Consider the following 22,452-nt stretch of genomic DNA (forward strand, 5'->3'; position numbering starts at 1 on the left):
TCCTTCCATAGACATCCAGCATGCAGCTACAGAGCCACCATATCTGCTTCTTTCAGGTTAAGAAATTCATGAAAAGTTCATTCCAATTGTCAATCCAAAGTATACAATAGAAAGCACGTAAACCGACTAAGAATATCGGGTTTAGATACAACTCGAACACTTGTGTCTTTAATTCAAGTCACGTTGGATTGTTAATTACATGGAAATTAAAGCAAAAACAAGATAAAAATAGAATCAAACTAATAGAAACAACGAGAACAGGGTCTGATCTTCACTTGACAGGCATTTACAGCACCTAATGACAGAAGATAGCACAAGTTTATCACATTTACAAAGGCAAGTTAACTCATACTACAGCAATTTCAACTGATTTTTTCAAAGCACTCAAAAGACTCCTCATGATTCTTGGTTCACCGGGAGGTGATTGGTCCTTTAAGCGTCCATTTCTTATGGCTCGAAAAATTGGGCTAGAGCTGGCAGTAGCAGGAAAAACCAAGCAATCTATATACACAAGAACTTCTGTCTTTCCATCTCCAATTGAGATAAAACCAAGTCTAACTCCACTGGCTATTTTGTCAACCTGTTTGATTGTAACCAAAATAAGTTTTCCCTAAATCTTTTGATGAGAAAGGTAATTAACTAAGTATTGAAGTTTATCCTAAACATCAAGAACCTGCAGGATGAAAATCCATTACTCACCCTCAAAGGTACTGGAAGCGGCAAGTTGGCTCCCTGGCAAAGACTATTGGCCCACTGTTCCAATCCAAAACGGGGAAGGGAAAAAACACAACGATCATGAAATTCCCCCTTTGCTTCATCGGTAATAGAAGTTGTAAAGCAAAAACGTGACGGAAACGGGGAGGAATTTTGGATCTACCTGGAAGAGTAGGACCTCGAATTTCGCAATGTCGATGTCCGAAGGTAATTTCATGGTCCCGAGCGAGACTCCGTCTTCAGGATTATCTTCCGATGGCAAAATATCTGTGTTCTCCTCCGAAGACTTAGGCGCAAGGTTCATGTTCCTAGGGCATGGACTTGAGATGCCGGAGAGCTTAGAGAATTGCCGACGCCGAGTGTTCCAACCGACGAAAACCAGTGACGGATGAGACGCCATAGTAGACAAGATAGAAGGGCGAGAATTAACGGTTGTGTGACGAATGAGGTGCTTTGTTGAATGAGTAATGACGGCCATGAATCCGATGGCGAAGAACCAACGCCGAATAGCAGAGAGAAAGGAGATGGAGATTACTGGTGATTTGCAGGTCTAGGGAGGGAGAGGATAGCGTTTCAGCGATGGGAAGCCTCTGTGAGGAGAAAGGTTCGACCGTTGGTCGGTTTTTCTCTTTTTTTTTTTATTTTTTTTTTTTATTTTTTTTATATGTGTTACTAAATATCCTTGGTTAAAAAATAATTGAAAAACTAATTAAAAAGTTGCATTAAAATCTGCATAATAAATTTCCATTTACACATTTGATTCTTCAAATTTTTTAAAAAATAATTAATAAAATTGATGTAATCGAGAATTAAAAAAAAAAACACTTATCACAATCGCACTTTTTGTGACAACAGAACAGAAATGGTGTGAAACTTGTTCTAACGAACAAGTTAGTTGTGAGAATTCGAGACAGTAATTGTGTGACTCTTGTTATAACCTAACAAACACTCTTTGTGACAACGGGACACACTTTTTGTGACAACGGGACACACTTTTTGTAACATATGTTCTAGTAAACAAGTTAGTTGTGAGAAATTCGATACATAAATTGTGTGACCCTTGTTATGTGACACACTTTTTGTGACAAGGAGAGTAATTGTGTGACACTTGTCCTAACCTAACGAACAAGTTAGTTGTGAGAAATGTGAGAAATTCGAGACTTGTGTGACACTTGTTCTAACCAAATGAACAAGTTAGTTGTGATGAACAAGTTAGTTGTGAGAAACTAGAGACAATGATTGTGTCAGACACTTGTTCTAACATAACGAATAAATTAGTTGTGAGAAATTCGAACATCATAGACAATGTCAGCATATGCTCGGGCTTCGAGTCAGATTTGCGAGAAATGTTTTAGAAAACATTAACTGTTTGAAAACAATTTGAAAGAATTGAAGAAAGCAATGTTGTATAGATACAAGTAAAAAGACAACACGACGACTTAAATAACATATAACTTCTGGATAGGGAGTGGGTTGACCAATTAGATGATCTACCAATCCTTTAACTATTTTTGCAACCAAGTTATTTCAAAGCCGATTAAGAAACATTATTGACCAAAACGTTTAAGTTTCAAATCTCCCGAGCTCAGACATTTCATCTTTTTGTTCCAAATTCGTCCCTTCCACACGAAAAGTAGCATATTTCCAAGGAAAAAAACAGTACAAGAACTCGCGTCAAAAGAATTCAGTAATTTGTCCAACAATATCTTGTAAACCATAGCCATAAGGGAAAATTCTAAGTAAACTCAAAACAGTGTGGAAAATACAGATGTCTAAGCCTACAACGTCGTCATATTAGATTTGTACATAAGATGGAATAGCAAAAAACATAAACAAAACAGCATAAACTGACTGTATTATATAAGCGATGTGTTGCTACAATCTCTGCATCTGCTGTTCGAGACGACTACCAAGGCACGTCATTGTTCATGAAACGGAGAGAGCCTCGAGCTTGGGAAGGAGACTTCGCCAAGCATCGGCAACCCCGCTTGCCAAACGTGCCTGTCCTTTTGCAAATTCATGGAAAGCAAGCCCCATGTCTAGTGTTTTCTGTTCTTGAAATCTTATGGTCTCTTGATGCATTAGTGCCACTATTGTCTCAAATTTTCTTGTCGCTTCCTCACTTGCTGCCTTCAACTGTATAACCAAACTAGTCATTAGAACAAGATTTTGTCTTCAGCGTACTAAGTTACGTTAATACGTTTGAATCATACCTCTTTATACTCCATCTCGGCCTCGGCTGCTTTATCGGATCTCATTAGCATGAGTTTGTCTCTGCAGACCATTGAACTTATAAGCTAAATCAAATGTTGCAAGAATCAGAACAATCTACATAGGACTTGAGAAAGGGTAAAAGTTCACTGAAAATTGGTATGGTAAGCAAAGAAAACTTCACAGAATACATTTTAGAGGTAACTAAACACAGGGAAGGTGAGCTATCCTGTTATTATAACGACATAAATGAAAACAAATGAACATCAAATAAGTTAATTGGTGCATACAGATTTATCTCTTTCAGCTTTGTTGTTTCAGCAAGTTCACATTGTTGCCTGAAAGCGTTGGCCCTCTCGGCTATGGTGGCCTGTTTCAGTCGAAGTCATATCAAGAACATATACCAAAGAAAAACAAGCTTTTATGTCAACTAATCGAAACGCAAATACATAGACCAAGATGACAGTGAGAATGTACATATGCTACAAGACAATTATTTCAGCCCCTGCATAAAAAAGATATCAAAATTTTGTTCCCTAACTTCTACCAACACTATGAGACATACATACCCATACCCATGGTAACCAAATCCAACTAAACTTTTAAAAGTGCGGCATACTATTCAGGATTCAGGAAGCAATGGCACAAACTTGGAAGTCGAAAAGTCTATTTTGAATCAACTCAAAGGGAGAGGGGGGAAATTACCTTAATAGATTGCACCGTACGAACATAATCTTTCAAGGGTTCCTCGAAATTCATTAGAAGTTGGTGGGCCTGCAGATTCACATCAATGTCAAGCCGGTCAATCACTTTAAGCTTTTTGGAGATTCAGCTTTCAAAGCATTTCTTAAAAGAATATTATTTAATCAATTTGATTTTTTTAAAAGTGAGTTGTATTTGTTACCAAATATGGTAAATTTTAGAAGTAACACTTTTTGGTCATCCAAACCACTTACGAGGTTATGCAAAACACACTCTCAATATACCTCTGTTTGCAACTTATTTGACAACATCTCTGATTTGGCTCCCAGTTCTGAAAACCCCTTGCCAACAGCCTTTTCTTCACACGCACCAAGAAGCTTGGCAGCCTTTCCAAAATCCAATAACGCTTGTCCCAACTCTGATGCACAAGTAGAAACAATCAGAAATTATTCATTTATTCTTTAATAAAATAAAGTGGTATTGAAAACTTTAATTACAAATGTTAGCTAAAACTAAGCGGCCTTGAAGATTCTCATGTACCTCTATGCCTTTTCACAAGTCGATATGCATGCTTCTGGGCTTCAGTTAAGTGGTTTTCAAGCTCAAAGATGTAGTGCTTTAGCTTTTCATATTCAGGATTTGACTCTTCCACCGGTTTTTCTTTTCCAAGAACAATGTCGCTAACTTTAGACTGTACATCCTGTTGATTGGGACGGGGGGGGGACAAACAGTATGATTGAATCAAAGGAGGATGCAAAAAAGAGTGCAAAATAAAACGCCCACCAAGCCGAAGGAGTTACGAAAATTTCTCTCATAAGATACAAGCAGAGTAGACATCATTTCAATTGAATTTGCCAATTAAGTATTCAAGACAGCATAATATATTGAGAAGATGCCTCTACGCTTCCTCTTAACAAACTTTAAAATGAACACTTACATGACTGATCTTAAGGAGAAACTAGAAAATGCATACAACTTAATTTTTGTTCTTAAAGGGATGATCAAAGGCAACCTAGAATACAAATTCCCCAAAATAAGTAGGATCAAATCATACAGGCTTGAAGGTCTGAAAAGGTCTGCTCCAACATCTTCTATAGAAAGAGGACTATTGTTTCTTACGAATCTTTCATTTGTCATGTTAGCATCTCAGTGGAACCAGAACTTGTATCTAGCGCTAAGATAATTCAGAAAATCAAAACGTGTCCAAGAATAATTCTTGTTTGAAGAAGTGACCCATCCAAAAATTTAACATTGCTCAACGGCAACAAAAAAAAAAGAGAGATGTGTTCAGATTAAAAAAGAAGAGGAAAAGAAACAGAGAGAATCATTTATGCTATAAACGGAAAGAATTTGAGCAAAGTAAGTGTAGATTTTGAATATCTTTCTACTTTGTTTCTTCTCCACTACGAGAGAGTTTTTAAGCACTCTCCACTTTTCTTCTTGCGTCTACAGGACATTTAAAACTTTGTACATCTCAGCTATACTCACCCATTTGAAAAGAAATAAAATTGGCCTGGCTGTACTTGCCATTCGAATAGAAATAAAAATTCTTTCGTGCAAACTATCAAATATTGCATTGAGAATCATTCCTCCACCTCAGCACTTAACACTTATCTTACCTTGAAGATTTGCATTAAATCAGCTGGCTTTTTCTTGAAAATTCCAGAGTCATGAGACCTCAACCTCTCCATCGTCTGCTCATAAGATAGCGCATGCATATCAACTTAGTGGAACTTCTTACTTCATTATAAGAGGATGGACGGTATAACATAGATATAGTGGACAAAGAAAAGACTAAAAGGATGTACGGTATAACATAGAAAAGTCCATGAACATCACCTCTTCCTCTGCCTGCAAGAAGGTTCTCAAATCCTCACTCTGTTGAAGCTCTTGATGTGAGGCTATCCGATTTACAAATATATCCAAAGCTTGACGCCTCATTTCAATAAATTCAGCACTAAAACGAAATTTCTCTGCAGGACAAAAACTGAACTTATTCCAAATGTAATTTTAAATGGATAAACGCATCAAATCTGGCACATCATCACTTCAGATGACCTCAGAATGTAAACTATCAATTCCAGGTCTAGATCTTATATTTCCCTGAATACATGTATTGAAAAAGTCAACCTTCAATGTTGAATTCATAGAATATATATCATGTAAACCAACATCGCTTCAGCAAAAAGAAGCAATCGTACGTACCCCAACTCAACTCAACAGAATAGATAGTTGATTTTGGAACATGTTGTTCAAGTATTTTGGGGAGCATATATTTGTATATCTCAACGCCTTAATACCTCTAAACATTATAACTATGTGCAAGTTCAGTTTTAAACAGTTTAAACATCAAATAACAACTTCAGTCTATCACTACCAAGTGTGCAATCATTTTCAACGTGATTGGAAAGTTCAAATAGAGGTCAACCATGTGATACCACTCAACACATTACTATTTATACATAGATGCACAGAGAAAACCAATCCATGAAAAATACACTCAAAGAGAACACACAAAAAGAAGAACTCCTTTAAACCCAAAGGACAAAACTAATTCATGAAGAATTAATTATAACAGTCATATAATTACAAAGCCCTTTGGAGAGAGTACACCACAAAGAAGGAAGAGGTTTGGCAACGGGTTGTGTCTTTTCCCAATGATTGCTTCTTCTCCAAACAACTCTTTCCATTCTAACCATATTTTTCATAATAATGGCTTAAATGTATCATTCCAAATTTCTTTGAACTCAAACACCATTGAAGAGTATCCAAAAGAACTTAGGGTTTAAGTAACCTAACATTATGATTTTAAATCCTCTCCCAAGACAACATGCTCATTTGTGAATTAAGATGACAGGATTTGTAATGACTTGCTTCTTATGGCTTTGACTTTCTACCTTGTGCACAAAAATAAAACCATCACTAAAGATGGCTTTCTAGTCTACACAAATTGACATTAAGAGAACATGAATGTCCATTCTAACCATCATGAAGAGCCATCTTACATATCATAGAGCAAAGATTGAAGAAAAATCTTGAGAACCTTTGCTTAATTCTAGCTTTCCTGCCACATGGTTTAGCAATCTTTAGTGGGCTTTTTTGGGCATCGTATTGCATAACTCTCTTCCTATTTATCAGCTGCTACATTAAATTCATTCATTTTTTTATCACATTTGTAAAAAAAAGAAAATTGAAAGAATGTTCTTAATTTTTTATTTCTAGGTTTAGCATCTATAACATATTATTTATTAGTTTTATTTATTTTAAATACAAACATATTAAATAACATTGCCACTTATCAGCTTTTCTCTAAATTTTCCCTTTTTCTCTGCAAAATATCTTTAAACGTGTTTGGTAATGACTACTAGGTTATATGAGCCAACCAAAAGAGGCAAGACTTAGATTACCAAGTCCTACTAGAAAAGGGATCCCTTGCCTCCCCTTATCTAACCTCGTCTTCTTCTTCCTTGCTTACTAGCTCTTATCTGTTGTGGTCTTAGCCTGTTAAAACAATTAAACATTGTATCACCATATCCAAGTTTGTCCTAGCTAATTAATTGTCCAACACAAACACTACTTTCTCTGAAATAGCTTCCAAGTACAAAAAGACCTTGTGCAACTGTAAAAAGGTTAGCAAAATAATCAATATCATATGTGAACTTGGACAAGACATAGACTTAACATTGATTAATTAAAGAACCCACTGAAAAATACTACATTGCATAATTTTCAATACTATTAAGTCTATAACCCATCATCAACAGGAACCAAAAAAACACCTAATGAAAAGATTTCTTCATAGTTTAACACAATATTAGATACCTTAGCATAAGTAGTGGAAAGGAAATTTGTGTAAAAAGAAAAGTAGTGGAAAGGGAAACATAAGTATTATCATTTAGCAACATATTCAAACCTCAAAATAATGAAGCATGAGATGCAAAAGGCAACCCACGATCTTCTTACCTACAGCATTCTTCTCTGGAAGAGAAGGAATAAAAATGCCTTTGTACTTCTCAAAAAGGCGAGCATGTAACCAAACAAAATCACTGTATCGCCGAATGACAATCTTCTCTGGACCTTGGTACTCGGGGAAATTAGTCTGATAATACAAATTATAATTAATGTTATACTGGTCAGTCATTATTTATAATAAAATAAGGTAAATGTGTACTTTGTTTACATGCAAAGGGAAAGCTTTTCAACAATATGTGTTAATCCTAGTAAATTGGTCACCTAAGTGCAAAAATATACCTGATAAATTTTTCTCTGGAAGAGGATACAAACAGAATGGGATTCTCATATGATATGATGCTACTACATACATGAAATGCATTTTGTTAACTATTGCAAATTACCTGGTAAGCAATTGAGTTATTTCCCCCCACCCGAATCATTGGGGATTCCTTTTAATATATTGTTTATTAAATAGGTAACACTTCGAAAATTTATTACAACAATTGTTCTGTTGAGGTGGCAAACAAGAATCATATTTTGAAGTAAGGATTTCATGTTAGGGAAGAAAAATCCTCTCTTTAAAGTACAATTGCAACCCTTCCGACTTTTGGCCAATTCCTTCTTCTTCCTAATTCAGCAAGACAATTTCATGCTCCTTAATTTGCATTCTGACAGCAAATATGCTCCTCTTTCATGGTGTTAGACGAACACGACTCTCCCCAATGGTATGATATTGTCCACTTTGAGCATAAGCTCTCATGCCTTTGCTTTGGGCTTACCCAAAAAGGCCTCATACCAATGGAGAGAGTATTTTTTTATTATAAACTCATGATCCTTCCCTAAATTAGCCGATGTGGGACTTTCATCATCCAACACCTCCCCTCAAACAAAGTACGCCTCCCCTTAATCGAGGTTCGTCTCCTTTTTCTTTTGGAGTCTTAGTCATTTTTTACTATGCCTTCGATGAGGCTCGACTCCTTTTCTTTTCGAGTCCTTTTTCGACATTTGAGGATTTACCAATCTATTGACACGGCTAAGTTTAGAGCATGTTAGACGAACACGACTCTCCACAATGGTATGATATTGTCCACTTTGAGCATAAACTCTCATGGCTTTGCTTTGAGCTTCCCCAAAAGGCCTCATAACAATGGAAAGAGTATTCTTTGACTGTAAACCCATGATCCTTCCCTAAATTAGCCGATGTGGGACTTTCATCATCCAACACATGGAATTAGAGTCGGAAAATGAGCATAACATTTAAAAAGAAGAAGTTTCAACAAGCTCATTGATTACCATCCTTATGAGGATAAGAAGATCATAATAAAATAATGAGGAAAGACCAAGAGCTCCATCCAAGAATTTTCACAGTTTTTATGGAACCTTCAGCTAACGACTGCCTAAATTTAAAACTCTTCAAAAACTCAGAAAACCTTCAGCCATTCCACCTCATCACATACGACTTTTTCATTCATCGCTACCATGTAGAGAAATTTCTCTGATTTACATCAATTTCTCATCAGAGATTCCTATCAGACCTATACAGTTTCCCACAAAAGGGCAACCCTGTTCATTTTCTTTAAAAAGTCAGGATCAATCATCTCTAACATCGTCCATGGCAAGGAAGCCAAAAATTACACAGTTTATTAGACGCAAACGTTTGACATCCAAACTGCATTCCTTCCTAAAATTATTGCCTTCTAACTTTCAAGTAAAACTACAGCCGAATTCGAAGGAGCCGGCCTCCTCCAGTTTCTTAATTAAGGACACACAATTAGCCTTCTTCACTTCACATAACTTTACATAGCTGACAGTCAATCGAACATGAAAACTCTCAGCAGTCGTATGGCCAGTCGATAATGTCATCACAGAGAAACTCGAGATATGCACTAGTTCAAGATTTTCCAGCAAAAGGAGTAAAATGAAAGAACAATCAAACAATAGGGCATAAAACCATGGAAAAACATTTCTAAATGCACAAATACCTTTGTGATGACTCGGTATGAGATATAAGCTTGAACTCCATTGCCTAATTTCACAGGATCAGTCACCGAAACTGACAGATAGGGCTGCGAAGACGGGGATCTAGGGCTAAGCGACGATCCCGGCAAACCTCTCTCCTGCTCCATACTTCTGAATCCCACCAAACAACACGAATTCCAAATCTAGAAGGAAAGATGAATGACCACGCTAAATTACTCCTTGATTAATAGAGTAACGATCATGGAAGACGTGGGAGATGATCAATCGAGATTGATAATAGTCCACTCCATTCCATAATCGATGTGTCCCGTTTGCATTTTGCTGATTTGTTGCGGAATTTATTGAAGCTTCTACAACATATAAATAAACTGTTGTTCGGAGTAAAATTAATCCCGTAAATATATAAATTTCTCCTAAAATCTTTTAATATTGTAACTTTAAAATTATTATTTCATTGAATTAAACTCCTTAAAAAAATCTGCAAAATTTATTTACCAGATAAAATACTTTCACTCTTCCTAACAAATTATTTTATACTCATGTATTAATTAAATATTTAAATTAATAGTTATATTAATTTTAGTGATTAGATGTGTTGTTAGTATATTTATAATTAGAATCTTCAAACTAATAATCCACTAACCAATTTTACCATTTTATTTCTCCCAATAACAAAAATCTTATTGGCAGGTTTGACTGGAAATAGTTGAACTTACAACACTAATAGTACTCGTGTGAACTTGTGGACGGGTAAGTAGGACATTATAGTCGGTTAGTTAATTTAACAACGACCATTTAAATAAATTTTGCTTGTGGTCGGGATCGGGATTAGGGATGTACATGGTCCGGGTTGGGTTGAGTTGGGTTGAGAGATTTTTTTTTTTACCCAAACCAAAAGTTCGAGTTGGTTGGGTTGGACCCAACTCGACTCGAAAATTTTCACAACCCAACCCTCTATTTTTGGGTTGGGTGGTAGGAAAATTGTGTTTTTAAGTTTTATTTATCTACAATTTATAATTACACAATTTATAATCATTCGAATACAATTTTAGATAAAATATAATAAAAGTTCACGAACAAAAACAAATCAATCTATCATTATTCACATAATAAGATCAATAAAAAATAACCAGATAAATATTATAAAATATTTTAATTGCAATAGGTCAAAAAAAAAATATATATATATATATATATCATAGCCATGGGTGTCCTTAGAAAGTCCGAGATACCACCAGATAAATATTATAAAATATTTTAATTGCAATATGTCAAAAAAAAAATATATATATATCATAGCGTAGAGCATGGGTGTCTTTAGAAAGGCCGAGATACCACTCTGACAAACCTATTAATGCTCTTAACATTTCATATATTTTTATTTTGCTTGGGTCAACCCCAATGTTTTATTCACGAACTCGAAATCGAATCGATTTAGTTTCGGTTAAAAAAATGAACCCAACTCTACCTGAAATACTAATCCAACCCAACTCAACCCTTATAGTTCGGGTTGGGTTGGTCTGGGTTGTCGAGTTGAACGTACACCCTGTTAGATGAACACGACTCTCCACAATGGTATGATATTGTCCACTTTGAGCATAAAGCTCTCATGACTTTGTTTTGAGTTTCCCTAAAATGCCTCATACCAATAGAGACAGTATTCTCTCTCCTGAACGTATGTTTTTCCACTAAATTAACCAATATGGGACTCACTCCCAATAATTCTCAACACATCCCTAATCGAAATACACCCACGATTAAAAGCACATACCTTATATTATACTTAGCTAATGTAATTAATTTACACTAACAACGTGAACGTTTAACAATAACATGATCCATGTATCAGTCATCGTCGTTTGTTTTGATACCCATCGAGTCCATTTGGTTGATTGCAAAGTGGTCAAATATTCCTGATCAATTTTTACACGTAAAAGATACTTGAAAATAGATTTGTTTTGGTCCAAAACAGTCACCAAAAAAGCAAAGTAGGTCGGCCACTAATTGGCCAAGCATTCAAATCAGAAATTTCTCTGAAATTATATGTAATTATTAAATATATACATATATAAAAAAATCAAAAACATATTTTTTAATTATTTAAAATTATTATTTTCAGCCTACCATTTTATAGAAATTATAAATTACTTTCCTTCTATAATTTGATAAAATTATCACAAATTGTCTATTTATAATAATTAAACAATAAAGACAATATATGGACTAATTTTAATATTTCAACCTTTTTTTTCAATAAAAAAATACAGTAATCCATTTTTTTATTAAAAAAGAGCGAGTAATTTAATATATAAATTTCAAAAAAATGTTAAATAATACCAAATTTGTTCGGAAAATTATGTTTATAGACTTGTTAACTTTGTAATTATTCGAAAAAATAAATTATATTTTTTAAGTTAAAATGAAATATAAACATTTATATATAATTAATATGGTTTGAGATTTATTTAGAAAATGCCATGGGATTTTGTAATTGTTAAAAAGATTATACATGTTTTTTTTGTTAAAGTAAATAAAAAAATTGGTGTATATAATTAATATTCTTTATATTTATTTAAAAAATTAAAATTGTTGTAATAATTTATTAACCAAATAAAGAATAAATTAAAAAAAGAAAATTCATCCACTGGCACGTGCAAGTGAAGTTAGTATTTGCATTTTTTCACTTCCTACAGAAAATTCCTGCAGAAGCGTCGTTCACATTTTGCAAGTTACTGTAGCCGCCTTCACCATATCCTCCGGGATCGTTTCGCCTCTTCTCTGGTGAGGAAGAATCCTCCTCCGCTTTCTCTCAGTAAGCTGCTAAAGATCTGCATCCATGGCTGCTTCCACCGCTGCCTTGACATCGACGTCGTTCTTGAGCAACAAGGTCTGTACTCTGTGGTATTCAAGGCTTCTTCTATTCAAAAGATCTCCAAAATTGGCTGTTTCTGTTTTATCTTCATTTATCTTCTTAGAGGTTCCGCTTCCTGCAGTTTCTGCACCTGGATCAATCCTGTATTTAAACTGTTTGTTGTTTTGTTTTCGTTTTCAGAAGGATTCGGACCTCGCTGCGTTTTCATCGTCGTTGCCGTTTTCGTTTCGGCGATGCGAGAGAACTGTATCGAAGAAAATATGTTCGGTCATGGCACCTCAGCAATCGGAACGCAAGCCTAGCGCCACTGGCTCGGTTGGGTTTTCTTATGTGTTCTCATTAGCCTTCGTCTTGTAATAGGTGGTTTATAATTGTTCATTATCTATTGGTTTCAGGTTAAAACTGCTATGACTATGACAGAAAAGATATTTGCTAAAGCTTCTCAAAAAACTCAGTTGAGTCCAGGTGAAAATGTTTGGGTTAATGTGGACGTTTTAATGACTCACGATGTTTGCGGTCCTGGTTCTATCGGCATTTTTAAAAAGGAGTTCGGAGAGGACGCGAAGGTATTTTACTTCTGATATTTCTAGGTTGGAAGTTCACATTTCTTGTTCATTTACTCATTCAAGTTTAATTGATGTTATTATGAAGCTATGCTATCAGAGAAAAGGTCAATAGTAATGAAGTTATGTGCTCTGCTCGTTCTAAGAAAACTTGCAGTGGCACTGGATTTTCTTGCATAAATCTTGGCCGTGCTTCATAAATCTATAATTATGTCCAAATAGAGTTTTGCTAGAGGATCAGAAGATAGAATGAAAAGAGAGTGAATTAATTCAAGTTTGAGGTGTAAATTAATGGGAACAAGGCTACTCTAAATAGATAAAGCATTAATGATTGAAACAATTGTCAATTCAAGCATAGCTTAGTGGATCAAATATCAATTAACATCCTGAAGATTGATGGTCAATCTCCCACTCTGCAACTGTTGAACTCAAAGAGACAATGGAAAAAAAGGTTGAAACAATCCATATGTTTTATAATCCAAGTTCAATCACTTTAGCAGGTTGGACGTCGTTGTTGCATTCACCTTAATAAACATTGAGTACATGTACTGTTCATGTTTGTACTTTTATTTTTCCGTTAATGTGATCCTTGAATGGCATTTTGATGTAACTATTTTTCTGTTGAAGGTTTGGGATCGAGAGAAGGTCGTGATTATACCTGACCATTACATATTCACCAGTGATGAACGTGCTAACCGCAATGTGGACATTCTGAGAGATTTCTCAAAAGAACAAAATATCAAGTACTTCTATGATATTAAGGATCTTAGCGATTTCAGGGTATGAAAATCTAGCATTACTTATTTCACTTTATCCTGTGCATCAAATAATCAAACATAAATGATTTTACCAGGTGAACCCAGATTACAAAGGTGTCTGTCATGTAGCGTTAGCTCAAGAAGGTCACTGCAGGCCTGGGGAGGTTTTATTCCTTTGAGATGCTTCTCTGTTTTCCCATGGTTTACTCTAATTGGTGCTTTCAAGTTAAATAACATTTTTGGAATGCTTCATGTCATCAGGTCCTGCTTGGTACCGACTCTCATACCTGTACGGCTGGTGCATTTGGTCAATTTGCAAGTGGAATTGGTAATACTGATGCAGGATTTGTTCTGGGCACAGGGAAATCACTGCTCAAGGTCTGCCAAACTTTTACCTATCATTCTGCTTCTAGCATTGATGTTATTTGAGCCTTATCTTGTTGTCAAAGTGTGATTGATTAGTTGTATTGGTGCTTATTTGAGTGGGTTTACATAATGTAGTCTGGTTGTTTTGGGAATTCAAATTTGTTGAAAACTGTAAAAAATGTTCTTTCTAATTGAGATCGAGACATTGTTTGAGAGGGATTAAATAATATTTTTGACTTGATCTTGCTGTCCTACTTATCTGTCGAAGGGTACAATACACGTTCAATGGCTGTTTGTCTTCAAAGTGTCAAGAAATCAATAGATGTACACTTTTTGGAGTATAATACTATTGTCACTCTGAATTCTTTATGACCGGTGTGTTTTTCACATCCTGTGTTGCTTCACAAATCATTCACACATATTTGTATTTTATCCTTTGAGAACTTGTAATTTGTATGCGAAGGATTATAATATGTTCCAATAGTACATAATATTTGTTTTTCTGTTTTCTATCTTTAAATGGCAGGTTCCCCCAACTTTGAGGTTTGTCATGGATGGAGAAATGCCTGATTATTTACTTGCAAAGGACTTGATTTTACAGGTGAAACCATAATAAGATATTCATGTTTCCTTAAAGTTTAACTGGTAATGTGTCTAATTAATGAGATATTTTCTTCTTTTTTTAACTTCTATGTTCCAATATGTATAATCACATCTTGACTTATCCTCTTGACGTGAACATATTTAAATCAGCCTGCACTTATAGGACATCAGTTTATAACATCATCCATACTTAGTTAAGGATAATTTCTTTTTAATCTTCTGTTGGTATGAAAAATAAAAGTATCATTCTGGATAAAGAAATGCAGATACCCTAGATTTACTAAATGTCAAAATTGTGAAGAATGCTGAAACTTCATTTCCTTGAAATCATAATTTTAAGCTTCACCTCTACAGAGACAAGAGGCCTTCATTTATCTGCATGACTTAAAGTGCCTCCTGTGGGTTAGTTATTAAGTTAACGTTTATTTAGAAAACATTTTAAAAGAAATAAATATAGGTTCATTACAAATTTGGACCCTATGGTTTGGAGAAAGTTAGAATTTAGTCCAAATGATTTTAAAAGTTAGAATTTCGTTCTTGTGCTTTAATAAAAACCTCATAAATAATCCTTTGGTTTGATAAGATCCTCATAAATAGAAGATATATTTTAGGTTAAATTACAAATTTTTTAAAAATATATTTTAAAAGAAACATATATTTTGTTTCCTTGTTATTGATATATTTCATTAACTTTTGTGATCATCTTCGAAGTCTTATTTTCTGGACTGGAGCCTGTTTTTTTCTTAGGTCTATTGTTATTTGGCTCCTTTTTTAGGCTATTAATTTTGTTGGCCCTTTTGTTTTATCTCATTTTTCTTATGTTATTTGATTCTAAAATTTTTTCATTTGTTGTGGACCCCACCAAAAAAATAAAAGATCCCTTCATTTTTTTTTGTCACATGTCAAGTGCGCTTGATACATAAAAAAAATTGTGGAGGATATGAATGACTGTTGACTGCTCATGAGAGAATCAATGATACCTGAGAGGATAAAGATCGAATAACAGGGAAAAGGCATTTAACCCAACTTATAACTATGAACTGTTATTGAAAGGTTAAATTATTTGTAGTGAACATATCTAAAAATGTCAATCCAAATTCTCTGGTCCAGCATGAGAGAGTAGGTATTATGCTATCGTATTGCTTTTTGGAATGCATTTGTTAAAATCTCAATCATATCCATAGTGTGAAAATAATTTAATATTAGATTGAAAATGATACGATACTTCAGACTAATTTTGAAATCTTTCATGACGTTAATGGAGATTGAGTTATTTAGCAATTCATGTATATACTTTCTATTATTTATGTAGCAGCCTTCACATTCAGGAAAATAATTTCTCTTCAATTCTGGTGTCTAGAATAGATATACACTCTTAAGGCCTTTGAATTGGCACTTCTGTAGTTTTTTGTTTATGTTGTATGTTGTCTTATACCTTTTTTTCTTTGCACTGTTAATTAATTGAACCTACTGTTTGCGCCTTACAGATTATTGGTGAAATATCAGTATCTGGTGCAACATATAAAGCCATGGAATTTCTTGGCACAACCGTTGAAAGTTTGACTGTGAGAACTCTTCAGAGATCTTGAATGTTACTTGACCATAATTTTTCGTATATGTATATATTTTATATAAGCATTTGGTGAACAGATAATTATAAAAGATAGTTTGATTGCTTGAGTCCTTTCTACTGGCAGATGGAAGAAAGAATGACATTGTGCAACATGGTTGTTGAAGCTGGAGGAAAGAATGGAGTTATTCCTCCCGATAGTACTACGTTCAAGTACCTTGAGGTTAGTCCAGAGGGGGCATTAAAGTTCGTTGAAATAATTGTTTCTATTTAGCATATTTGCAACATTCTCAAGTGCCTCGTGGTGAGTACAAAAGGGGCATTTAAGTTATTAGAGCAGTTCAATTTCTCTTTTTAGCATGTTTGCATGCCTGCTTGCTAGGAACAGTGAAGTGATACATTGAAGCGTCAATGTGATTGCATCTGATTCGTACAGCGTGGTTGAATGTATCTTCCATGTAGTTATCTGGATGGATGATGATATATGGCCAGGGATGCATGCAATTTACATTGATATTCAAACAGTTTTTAAGTCTCTCTATGTTATTTAAACAATTCTGTCTCTCATTTAGCATGTTTGTCGTCTGCTTGGAAGGAAGGAACAAGGTTCAAATGATACATTAAAGTGTCATCAATTTTGATTGGATGTTTTTATCAGATATCTTAATGCTATATATATTTTTATTTTTTACTTTAATTATTGATATTCTATTGGAGTTCATTGGGAATATTCTATTATGTGTTTTGGACAGGGTAAGACATCCAAAGCCTACGAACCAGTTTACAGTGATGAGAACGCAAGGTATTTCCTTTTGTTATTGTTTGAATTCCTATATTTTCGAGGATGTGCAGTTAATACATACGTTAGCATTATTCACTTGCATATACTGTGTACCTTCCATGCATATGTTAGTTCATGTGTTTATATTGATCAGATGGAACTTTATGGCTGATGATAAGTGAAAGGATTCTAAATCTGTTTGGTAATAAATAATCACCATAAATGGTCCAATGAGTAAAAGGGACAAGGTGTAATCTAAGTGCAAGTAATGAGTTTACCATGACAGCCAGCTATTTAGGGGTCGAATGCCGTATGAATCTTCTTATTAGGGAAAAAAAAAATGCCATATGAACCTCAATCTCTCAGTAGGTTTTACTAAGGTTTCCAAAAAAAAAAAAAAACAAAACAAAAACAAAACAAAAAATACCGTATGAATCTTCTTATTAGGAAAAAGTTTAGTCTTACTAAGGTTTCCAATTCAAGGTACAGTTCTCGTCCAATTGTAAAATTGATCATGGGCTTGCAAAAGTAAATCAATTACCTATCCAAGAACTCAGTCTTGGGTTAATCTATGTTCAAATTTAATTGGGAATCTAAAATCGAAATGAATTAGGAGCCCGAATCAATTTAGGAATACATATTTTGTTCCAAAAATTGTCCCTAAAATAAGGTTCCTGCACCATCGAGCATAGTGTTGTGACACTACTCTGGGTGAACAAGGTGCCTTTCTTCGATCTGTGGTGTCTCAACACTCCGTCGTAGCATATCGATGGGTTGATTCTTTCCTTCTTTTGACTTTATTCTTCAAATCTTGCTGAATTAGTCTCATTTTCATCATAATTCTTCTAGAAAAATTGGTTTTGTAGATTTCCACAAAATAACAAAAAAATGATCGTTAAAACACACTTTTAAACCACAAAACTAACAATAAATAAGGCCTTAAGAGAACACATTTTGTGAGCTAAAAGAAAGATTAAGGATTGGGGTAGATACGTTTGTGGAAGAATAGCAAAAGAAAGGAAAGACATTTGATAATGGGAGGAATCTTTCAATAAAGAAAAGGGGTACTGGCTAAGGGGTCTAACCTTAAAAAGAGGTATTATAAGACTTTTTGCAAGGAGGAGATTAGACTTTTGCAGAAGAGTGTTTGTTCGGTTGAAGGAAGGAGATGGATGCTCGGTGTTCTTCCAAAGATAGCTAGAATGTAGGTGGTGATAAGTTTTCATCTCAGAGTCAGGTTTAGAGGCTGGAGTCAGTGTTTAGAAGAATTAGGCTTCAGAGAGGAAATCTTGTCCTTGTTTATCCTAAATACCGGAGAGTCCTTGTTGTACCTCTTCATCCATTGTCCTTTCGCTGGGTATTTTTGGAAGATTATTCTATCACCTTTTAATTGGTTCATTGCCTCTACTGGTAGAATTTCTAACACTGCTGGAAACTATCCTTATTGGCCATCCTTTTTGTAAGGAGAACGGAGAAACGTAGTTAAATTTCAAGAGAGCTTTTCTTTGGTCGCTATTGTTGGAGTGAAATTGCCACATCTTCGAGGATGAAGCTTCTGACTTTGATATTTGTATTGAAGACTTTTATCGTTCTGGTGTATGTTGTCACCTTACTTTCATAGCTTCAGTTTCACTTCTCTTATTGCCCAATGGAAGTGTTTTCTATAATTCATTTGGCTTAGTTATTGCTTTCTTTTGTAATTTCATACCATCAGTGGAATGAAGGGATCATTGTTTCTTATTTTAAAAAAAAGAAGGCTGCGGAGAGGAAATCTTCTTCAGCAATCTATGTGCCATTAACAGTCTTGGCAGTTTATTCTGGTAGGTATAAATTGGGCAGCCCTTTCAGTTGAGAAAAAGGAGATTGGTTCAGCTATCAATTCTTTAGGGGTCCAATCCCACTGAGTTGGGTGGATGCACTTCCGAATTCCTTATTGTAACATTGAGTTATGCTTTTTTTTTTCCTCACTCCTGAGTCTCTGCTTCTAAAGAAACAAGAAAGTTTTTCAGTTTCAGGGCCAAAAAAAAAAAAAAAAAAAAACTGAATAAAAGTGTGAGCTAGCTAAATATAGTTGTCCTTTTGGGTTTTATGGATCATGCCTTCAGTAACTATTCTCTCGCAGTGTAATTAATACTTGTTAGGTCGGTTACTTTAACTTGGTAAAATGTTTGCTTTTGTTTGGTTGGTATAGTTTCATCTTTTCAATTGAATCAACTAAAAGTCTCTTCTTTCTTAGAACATGGCTGTGGGTAAGAATTCAATAAATTATTGAAAACTATTATTTTCTTTTTTTTTGTTTTGTCATTTTTTTCCCTATTAATAGGTTTTTCTTTTTCTTTCTATTTTTGATATAAAATAACAGTTATCGTAGATAGTAACTCCATATAAATTTTTTGGAAAGTTCTATTAGCTTCTCCCCTTTTCCTCTTACCTGTTCGATCAATATTTTGCTTCTGACGTTCATTATTATTTATTAGTATATTATGTTGTATTCAGATTTCTTTCAGAGTACAGATTTGATGTATCAAAACTGGAACCTGTGGTAGCTAAGGTTGGCGATCTAGATTTTCCTAATTCATAAGTTTCTGCCAATGTTTACACGTTTTCTTTTCCTAAACTTTTTTTTTTTTTTTTTTTTTTTTTTTTTTTTGTGTGTGTGTTGAAAAACTGCAGCCCCATTCTCCAGATAACCGTGCTTTAGCAAGGGAATGTAAAGATGTGAAAATTGATAGAGTATATGTTGGATCTTGTACTGGGGGAAAGACGGAGGATTTTCTGGCCCTGGCTAAAGTTTTTCTTGCTGCAGTAATAATCCTCAACTCTTTTACTTGTGAAAGTGATTACATGCACATGCTTATAATTGCCCTTAATTTATGACGTTATATATTTTCTTGAAAAAGTTTACGTTTGTTTTTATTCCCTTCAACTGGCGACTGGTTTTTTTTTTTTTTTTTCCAAAGAATGTCACGACTTCTCTGTTGATGTGATTGTTGTAAGCTTAAGAGAACTGTTTATTTTCTTACATTGCTATTAGCTTATTAAGTGTCTACCGTACTATTGGTTTGTGCATGGAAAATTTAGGGATGTCGCTGATGTTTCCCTTGACACTTATCCTTGCGACTCCGCGCTCATTTTATACTCATATTTTAGTATCTGAATATTTTTTGGGAGTCTTATAATATATTGTAAATCTTATATGCAGGGAAGGAAGGTTAAAGTTCCTACATTTATTGTCCCTGCCACCCAAAAGGTTTAGAACTGTGTACAATTCTGTGTTGAAATGCAATTTTACTTATCATTAGAAATGGCAGTCAGGATTTTTAACTACGACTTTGCGAAATTGTTTGGCTTTATTTTTTTCCCCCCTAAAAATGAACAGGTTTGGATGGACCTATATAGCATCCCAGTACCTGGAGCCGGTGGTAAGACTTGCTCTCAGATATTTGAGGAAGCTGGCTGTGATACACCAGCAAGTCCTGGTTGTGCTGCTTGTTTGGGTGGCCCTAGGGATACTTATGCACGGATGAATGAACCACAGGTAAATCATAATTTTCCTGTAGTTCAGTTTTAGAATAAGATAAGGAAAAGAAAATGTGGACTTGTTATTCACTTGGTAGATCTCTGTTAGTGGATTCTGGCGACTGGTTCCTTGCGGTCTTAACTTTTATTATCCTCTCCTTTCGTTTCAAGTTATCATTAACATTCTCTTTATGGTTTGAAATATTTTGGTCTAGACGAACCAGTGTGTTTCAACAGATGTAGAGAGGGGTCTGGAGTCTTTGATGAGGTTTAGAGATTGGTATAGTTTAATGCTTCCATGGGGACTTTTGTATCCAAATCCTAGTTATATTTCTCTTAAGCTTCTTTCAGTAGCCAACTTAAGCATAGCTTGTGGTGAAGGTATTAGTAACCTTTCCTGCAAGTTTAAAGTTTGAATCACCTCACCATTGTAATGCTGTAGTTTGCAAAAAAAAAAAAAAAGAAAAAGAAAAAGAAAAGGCATTGAATCTTCATATGATTTCTAAACTACCAAAAGATCTTAGTTTTAGATCCTATTTACTTTTGACCTTTGAGGAGGGCTCATGATATTCTGGATTGCGAACTAAAATTACAGTTATTGTACTGATAGCAATGTCGTTGGAAGGAAATTAGAAATATTATGAGGGTATATTAGTAAATAGATAGAGAATTTGTTCTACTATTTGGTTATAACTAGAGGGAGTGAGAAAGGAATTAGTTTAGTTGGTTTAGGGTTTGAGTGATCTAAAGATAGGGAGGGTCCAAGTACCTCAAATCACTTGGTTTGATCTTGTAGTTCTTTTATCTCGTAAGAATATATTTCGGGTTCAATCAAATGTGCTTATAAACACACTGAAAATTAGCTAACAATATGGAAATTAGTGGAATTAGTGGAAATGATTGTAAGCTAGGTCCTCCATCACGATCTCATCATAAATAGATTAACCGACGAGTGATCTAGGTAGAAAAGAAAGTTACGCAGCGTGAAACAATCAGACCTTGAATGACATACCTTGCTGACTCTTTCATTTTCATTTCCACCCAAAAAGAGAGTGCTTAGGTTTACTTCTTTAAGCAAAATACTTGTTGGTATCACCGATTGCCCTCCCTTGGTTTGCAACTCCCCCGACGTAGAATCTCTCATCAATAGAAGTTTACTTCGTTTGCAGGTATGTGTTTCAACAACAAACAGGAACTTCCCTGGTAGAATGGGACACAAAGAGGGACAGATTTACCTTGCTTCTCCATACACAGCCGCAGCCTCTGCTTTGACTGGATATGTGACCGACCCAAGAGAATTCTTGCAATAGTGTTCTACTGCATTGGAGGTTACTCTAATCGTATGTTTTATGTATTTTGTTTAAATTGAAATAAGGTTTAGTCATGCCATGTTTGAATCTGATTATGCTTAGAGCTTGCTTAGCAGTTTGTTGATGGTCATCTCTCGTTTCAAGTTTAGTGAGATTTTGGTCTACAACTTGGATTTGAAAGATTTGAGGATGAAACTACTTTGGAATTAATGTTTAAACTAATTAATACACTATTTATATGTTAATGATCAAGGATTGCTCCTTTTTAATTTGTTTGTTTCATGATCTTTAATGATTATATACATATACATATATATATATATATATATAATAAGATTCGCTTTTGTTGCTTTTCATTTAGATTAAAATGATAGAGGTGTTGTTTTTGTGAATATCATTTTTTTTTAATAATGCATTTTTTTTTTTATTTAGATACGCTTTGTATACGTTTGTTTTTAAAAAATGATATTTGGATAATGTTTCAAAATTATTTGATTGCGAAGTTAATTATATATCTCATGCATTCTAGAGATTTATTTAAGCAATGTA

The 22,452-nt window shown here is 34.5% G+C and overlaps 3 protein-coding genes across 3 annotated transcripts; 1 reads left to right on the plus strand and 2 right to left on the minus strand.

The window, feature by feature from the left end:
- Positions 1 to 118: 118 nt before the first annotated feature.
- Positions 119 to 1,328, minus strand: LOC111463229. The gene is made up of 3 exons (XM_023107094.1): positions 878 to 1,328; positions 700 to 753; positions 119 to 580 (listed from the first exon to the last, which is right to left on the minus strand). The coding sequence occupies exons 1-3, from the start codon at positions 1,190 to 1,192 to the stop codon at positions 347 to 349; spliced, it is 603 nt and encodes a 200-aa protein (XP_022962862.1). The 5' UTR covers positions 1,193 to 1,328; the 3' UTR covers positions 119 to 346.
- A 1,055-nt stretch (positions 1,329 to 2,383) lies between these two features.
- Positions 2,384 to 9,900, minus strand: LOC111463453 (sorting nexin 1-like). Its single transcript, XM_023107396.1, has 10 exons — positions 9,564 to 9,900; positions 7,591 to 7,726; positions 5,467 to 5,600; positions 5,247 to 5,321; positions 4,168 to 4,327; positions 3,912 to 4,045; positions 3,631 to 3,699; positions 3,216 to 3,295; positions 2,928 to 2,988; positions 2,384 to 2,850 (listed from the first exon to the last, which is right to left on the minus strand). Exons 1-10 carry the CDS (start codon positions 9,705 to 9,707, stop codon positions 2,641 to 2,643), a joined length of 1,203 nt encoding a protein of 400 aa, XP_022963164.1. The 5' UTR covers positions 9,708 to 9,900; the 3' UTR covers positions 2,384 to 2,640.
- A 2,363-nt stretch (positions 9,901 to 12,263) lies between these two features.
- LOC111463365 (3-isopropylmalate dehydratase large subunit, chloroplastic) lies at positions 12,264 to 22,172 on the plus strand. The gene is made up of 15 exons (XM_023107276.1): positions 12,264 to 12,448; positions 12,614 to 12,748; positions 12,829 to 12,999; positions 13,624 to 13,776; positions 13,850 to 13,918; positions 14,016 to 14,132; positions 14,647 to 14,721; positions 16,211 to 16,288; positions 16,421 to 16,516; positions 17,046 to 17,095; positions 19,571 to 19,625; positions 19,748 to 19,879; positions 20,277 to 20,324; positions 20,454 to 20,612; positions 21,763 to 22,172. Exons 1-15 carry the CDS (start codon positions 12,398 to 12,400, stop codon positions 21,901 to 21,903), a joined length of 1,530 nt encoding a protein of 509 aa, XP_022963044.1. The 5' UTR covers positions 12,264 to 12,397; the 3' UTR covers positions 21,904 to 22,172.
- Positions 22,173 to 22,452: the final 280 nt, after the last annotated feature.

This window comes from Cucurbita moschata, unplaced genomic scaffold, assembly GCF_002738365.1.
Source record: "Cucurbita moschata cultivar Rifu unplaced genomic scaffold, Cmos_1.0 Cmo_Scf00028, whole genome shotgun sequence".
Taxonomy (NCBI): domain Eukaryota; kingdom Viridiplantae; phylum Streptophyta; class Magnoliopsida; order Cucurbitales; family Cucurbitaceae; genus Cucurbita; species Cucurbita moschata.

Coding starts and splice junctions, on each gene's coding strand:
- LOC111463229 (XM_023107094.1), bottom strand. CDS start 1,192: ATGGCCGTCATTACTCATTCAACAAAGCACCTCATTCGTCACACAACC. Junction 754..877: donor TCGAGGTCCTACTCTTCCAG/GTAGATCCAAAA, acceptor GGATTGGAACAG/TGGGCCAATAGTCTTTGCCA. Junction 581..699: donor CGCTTCCAGTACCTTTGAGG/GTGAGTAATGGA, acceptor ACAATCAAACAG/GTTGACAAAATAGCCAGTGG.
- LOC111463453 (XM_023107396.1), bottom strand. CDS start 9,707: ATGGAGCAGGAGAGAGGTTTGCCGGGATCGTCGCTTAGCCCTAGATCC. Junction 5,601..7,590: donor TCCAGAGAAGAATGCTGTAG/GTAAGAAGATCG, acceptor TTTGTCCTGCAG/AGAAATTTCGTTTTAGTGCT. Junction 4,046..4,167: donor ACTTGTGAAAAGGCATAGAG/GTACATGAGAAT, acceptor CTTGTGCATCAG/AGTTGGGACAAGCGTTATTG.
- LOC111463365 (XM_023107276.1), top strand. CDS start 12,398: ATGGCTGCTTCCACCGCTGCCTTGACATCGACGTCGTTCTTGAGCAAC. Junction 12,449..12,613: donor CGTCGTTCTTGAGCAACAAG/GTCTGTACTCTG, acceptor TTTCGTTTTCAG/AAGGATTCGGACCTCGCTGC. Junction 13,000..13,623: donor AGTTCGGAGAGGACGCGAAG/GTATTTTACTTC, acceptor TTTCTGTTGAAG/GTTTGGGATCGAGAGAAGGT.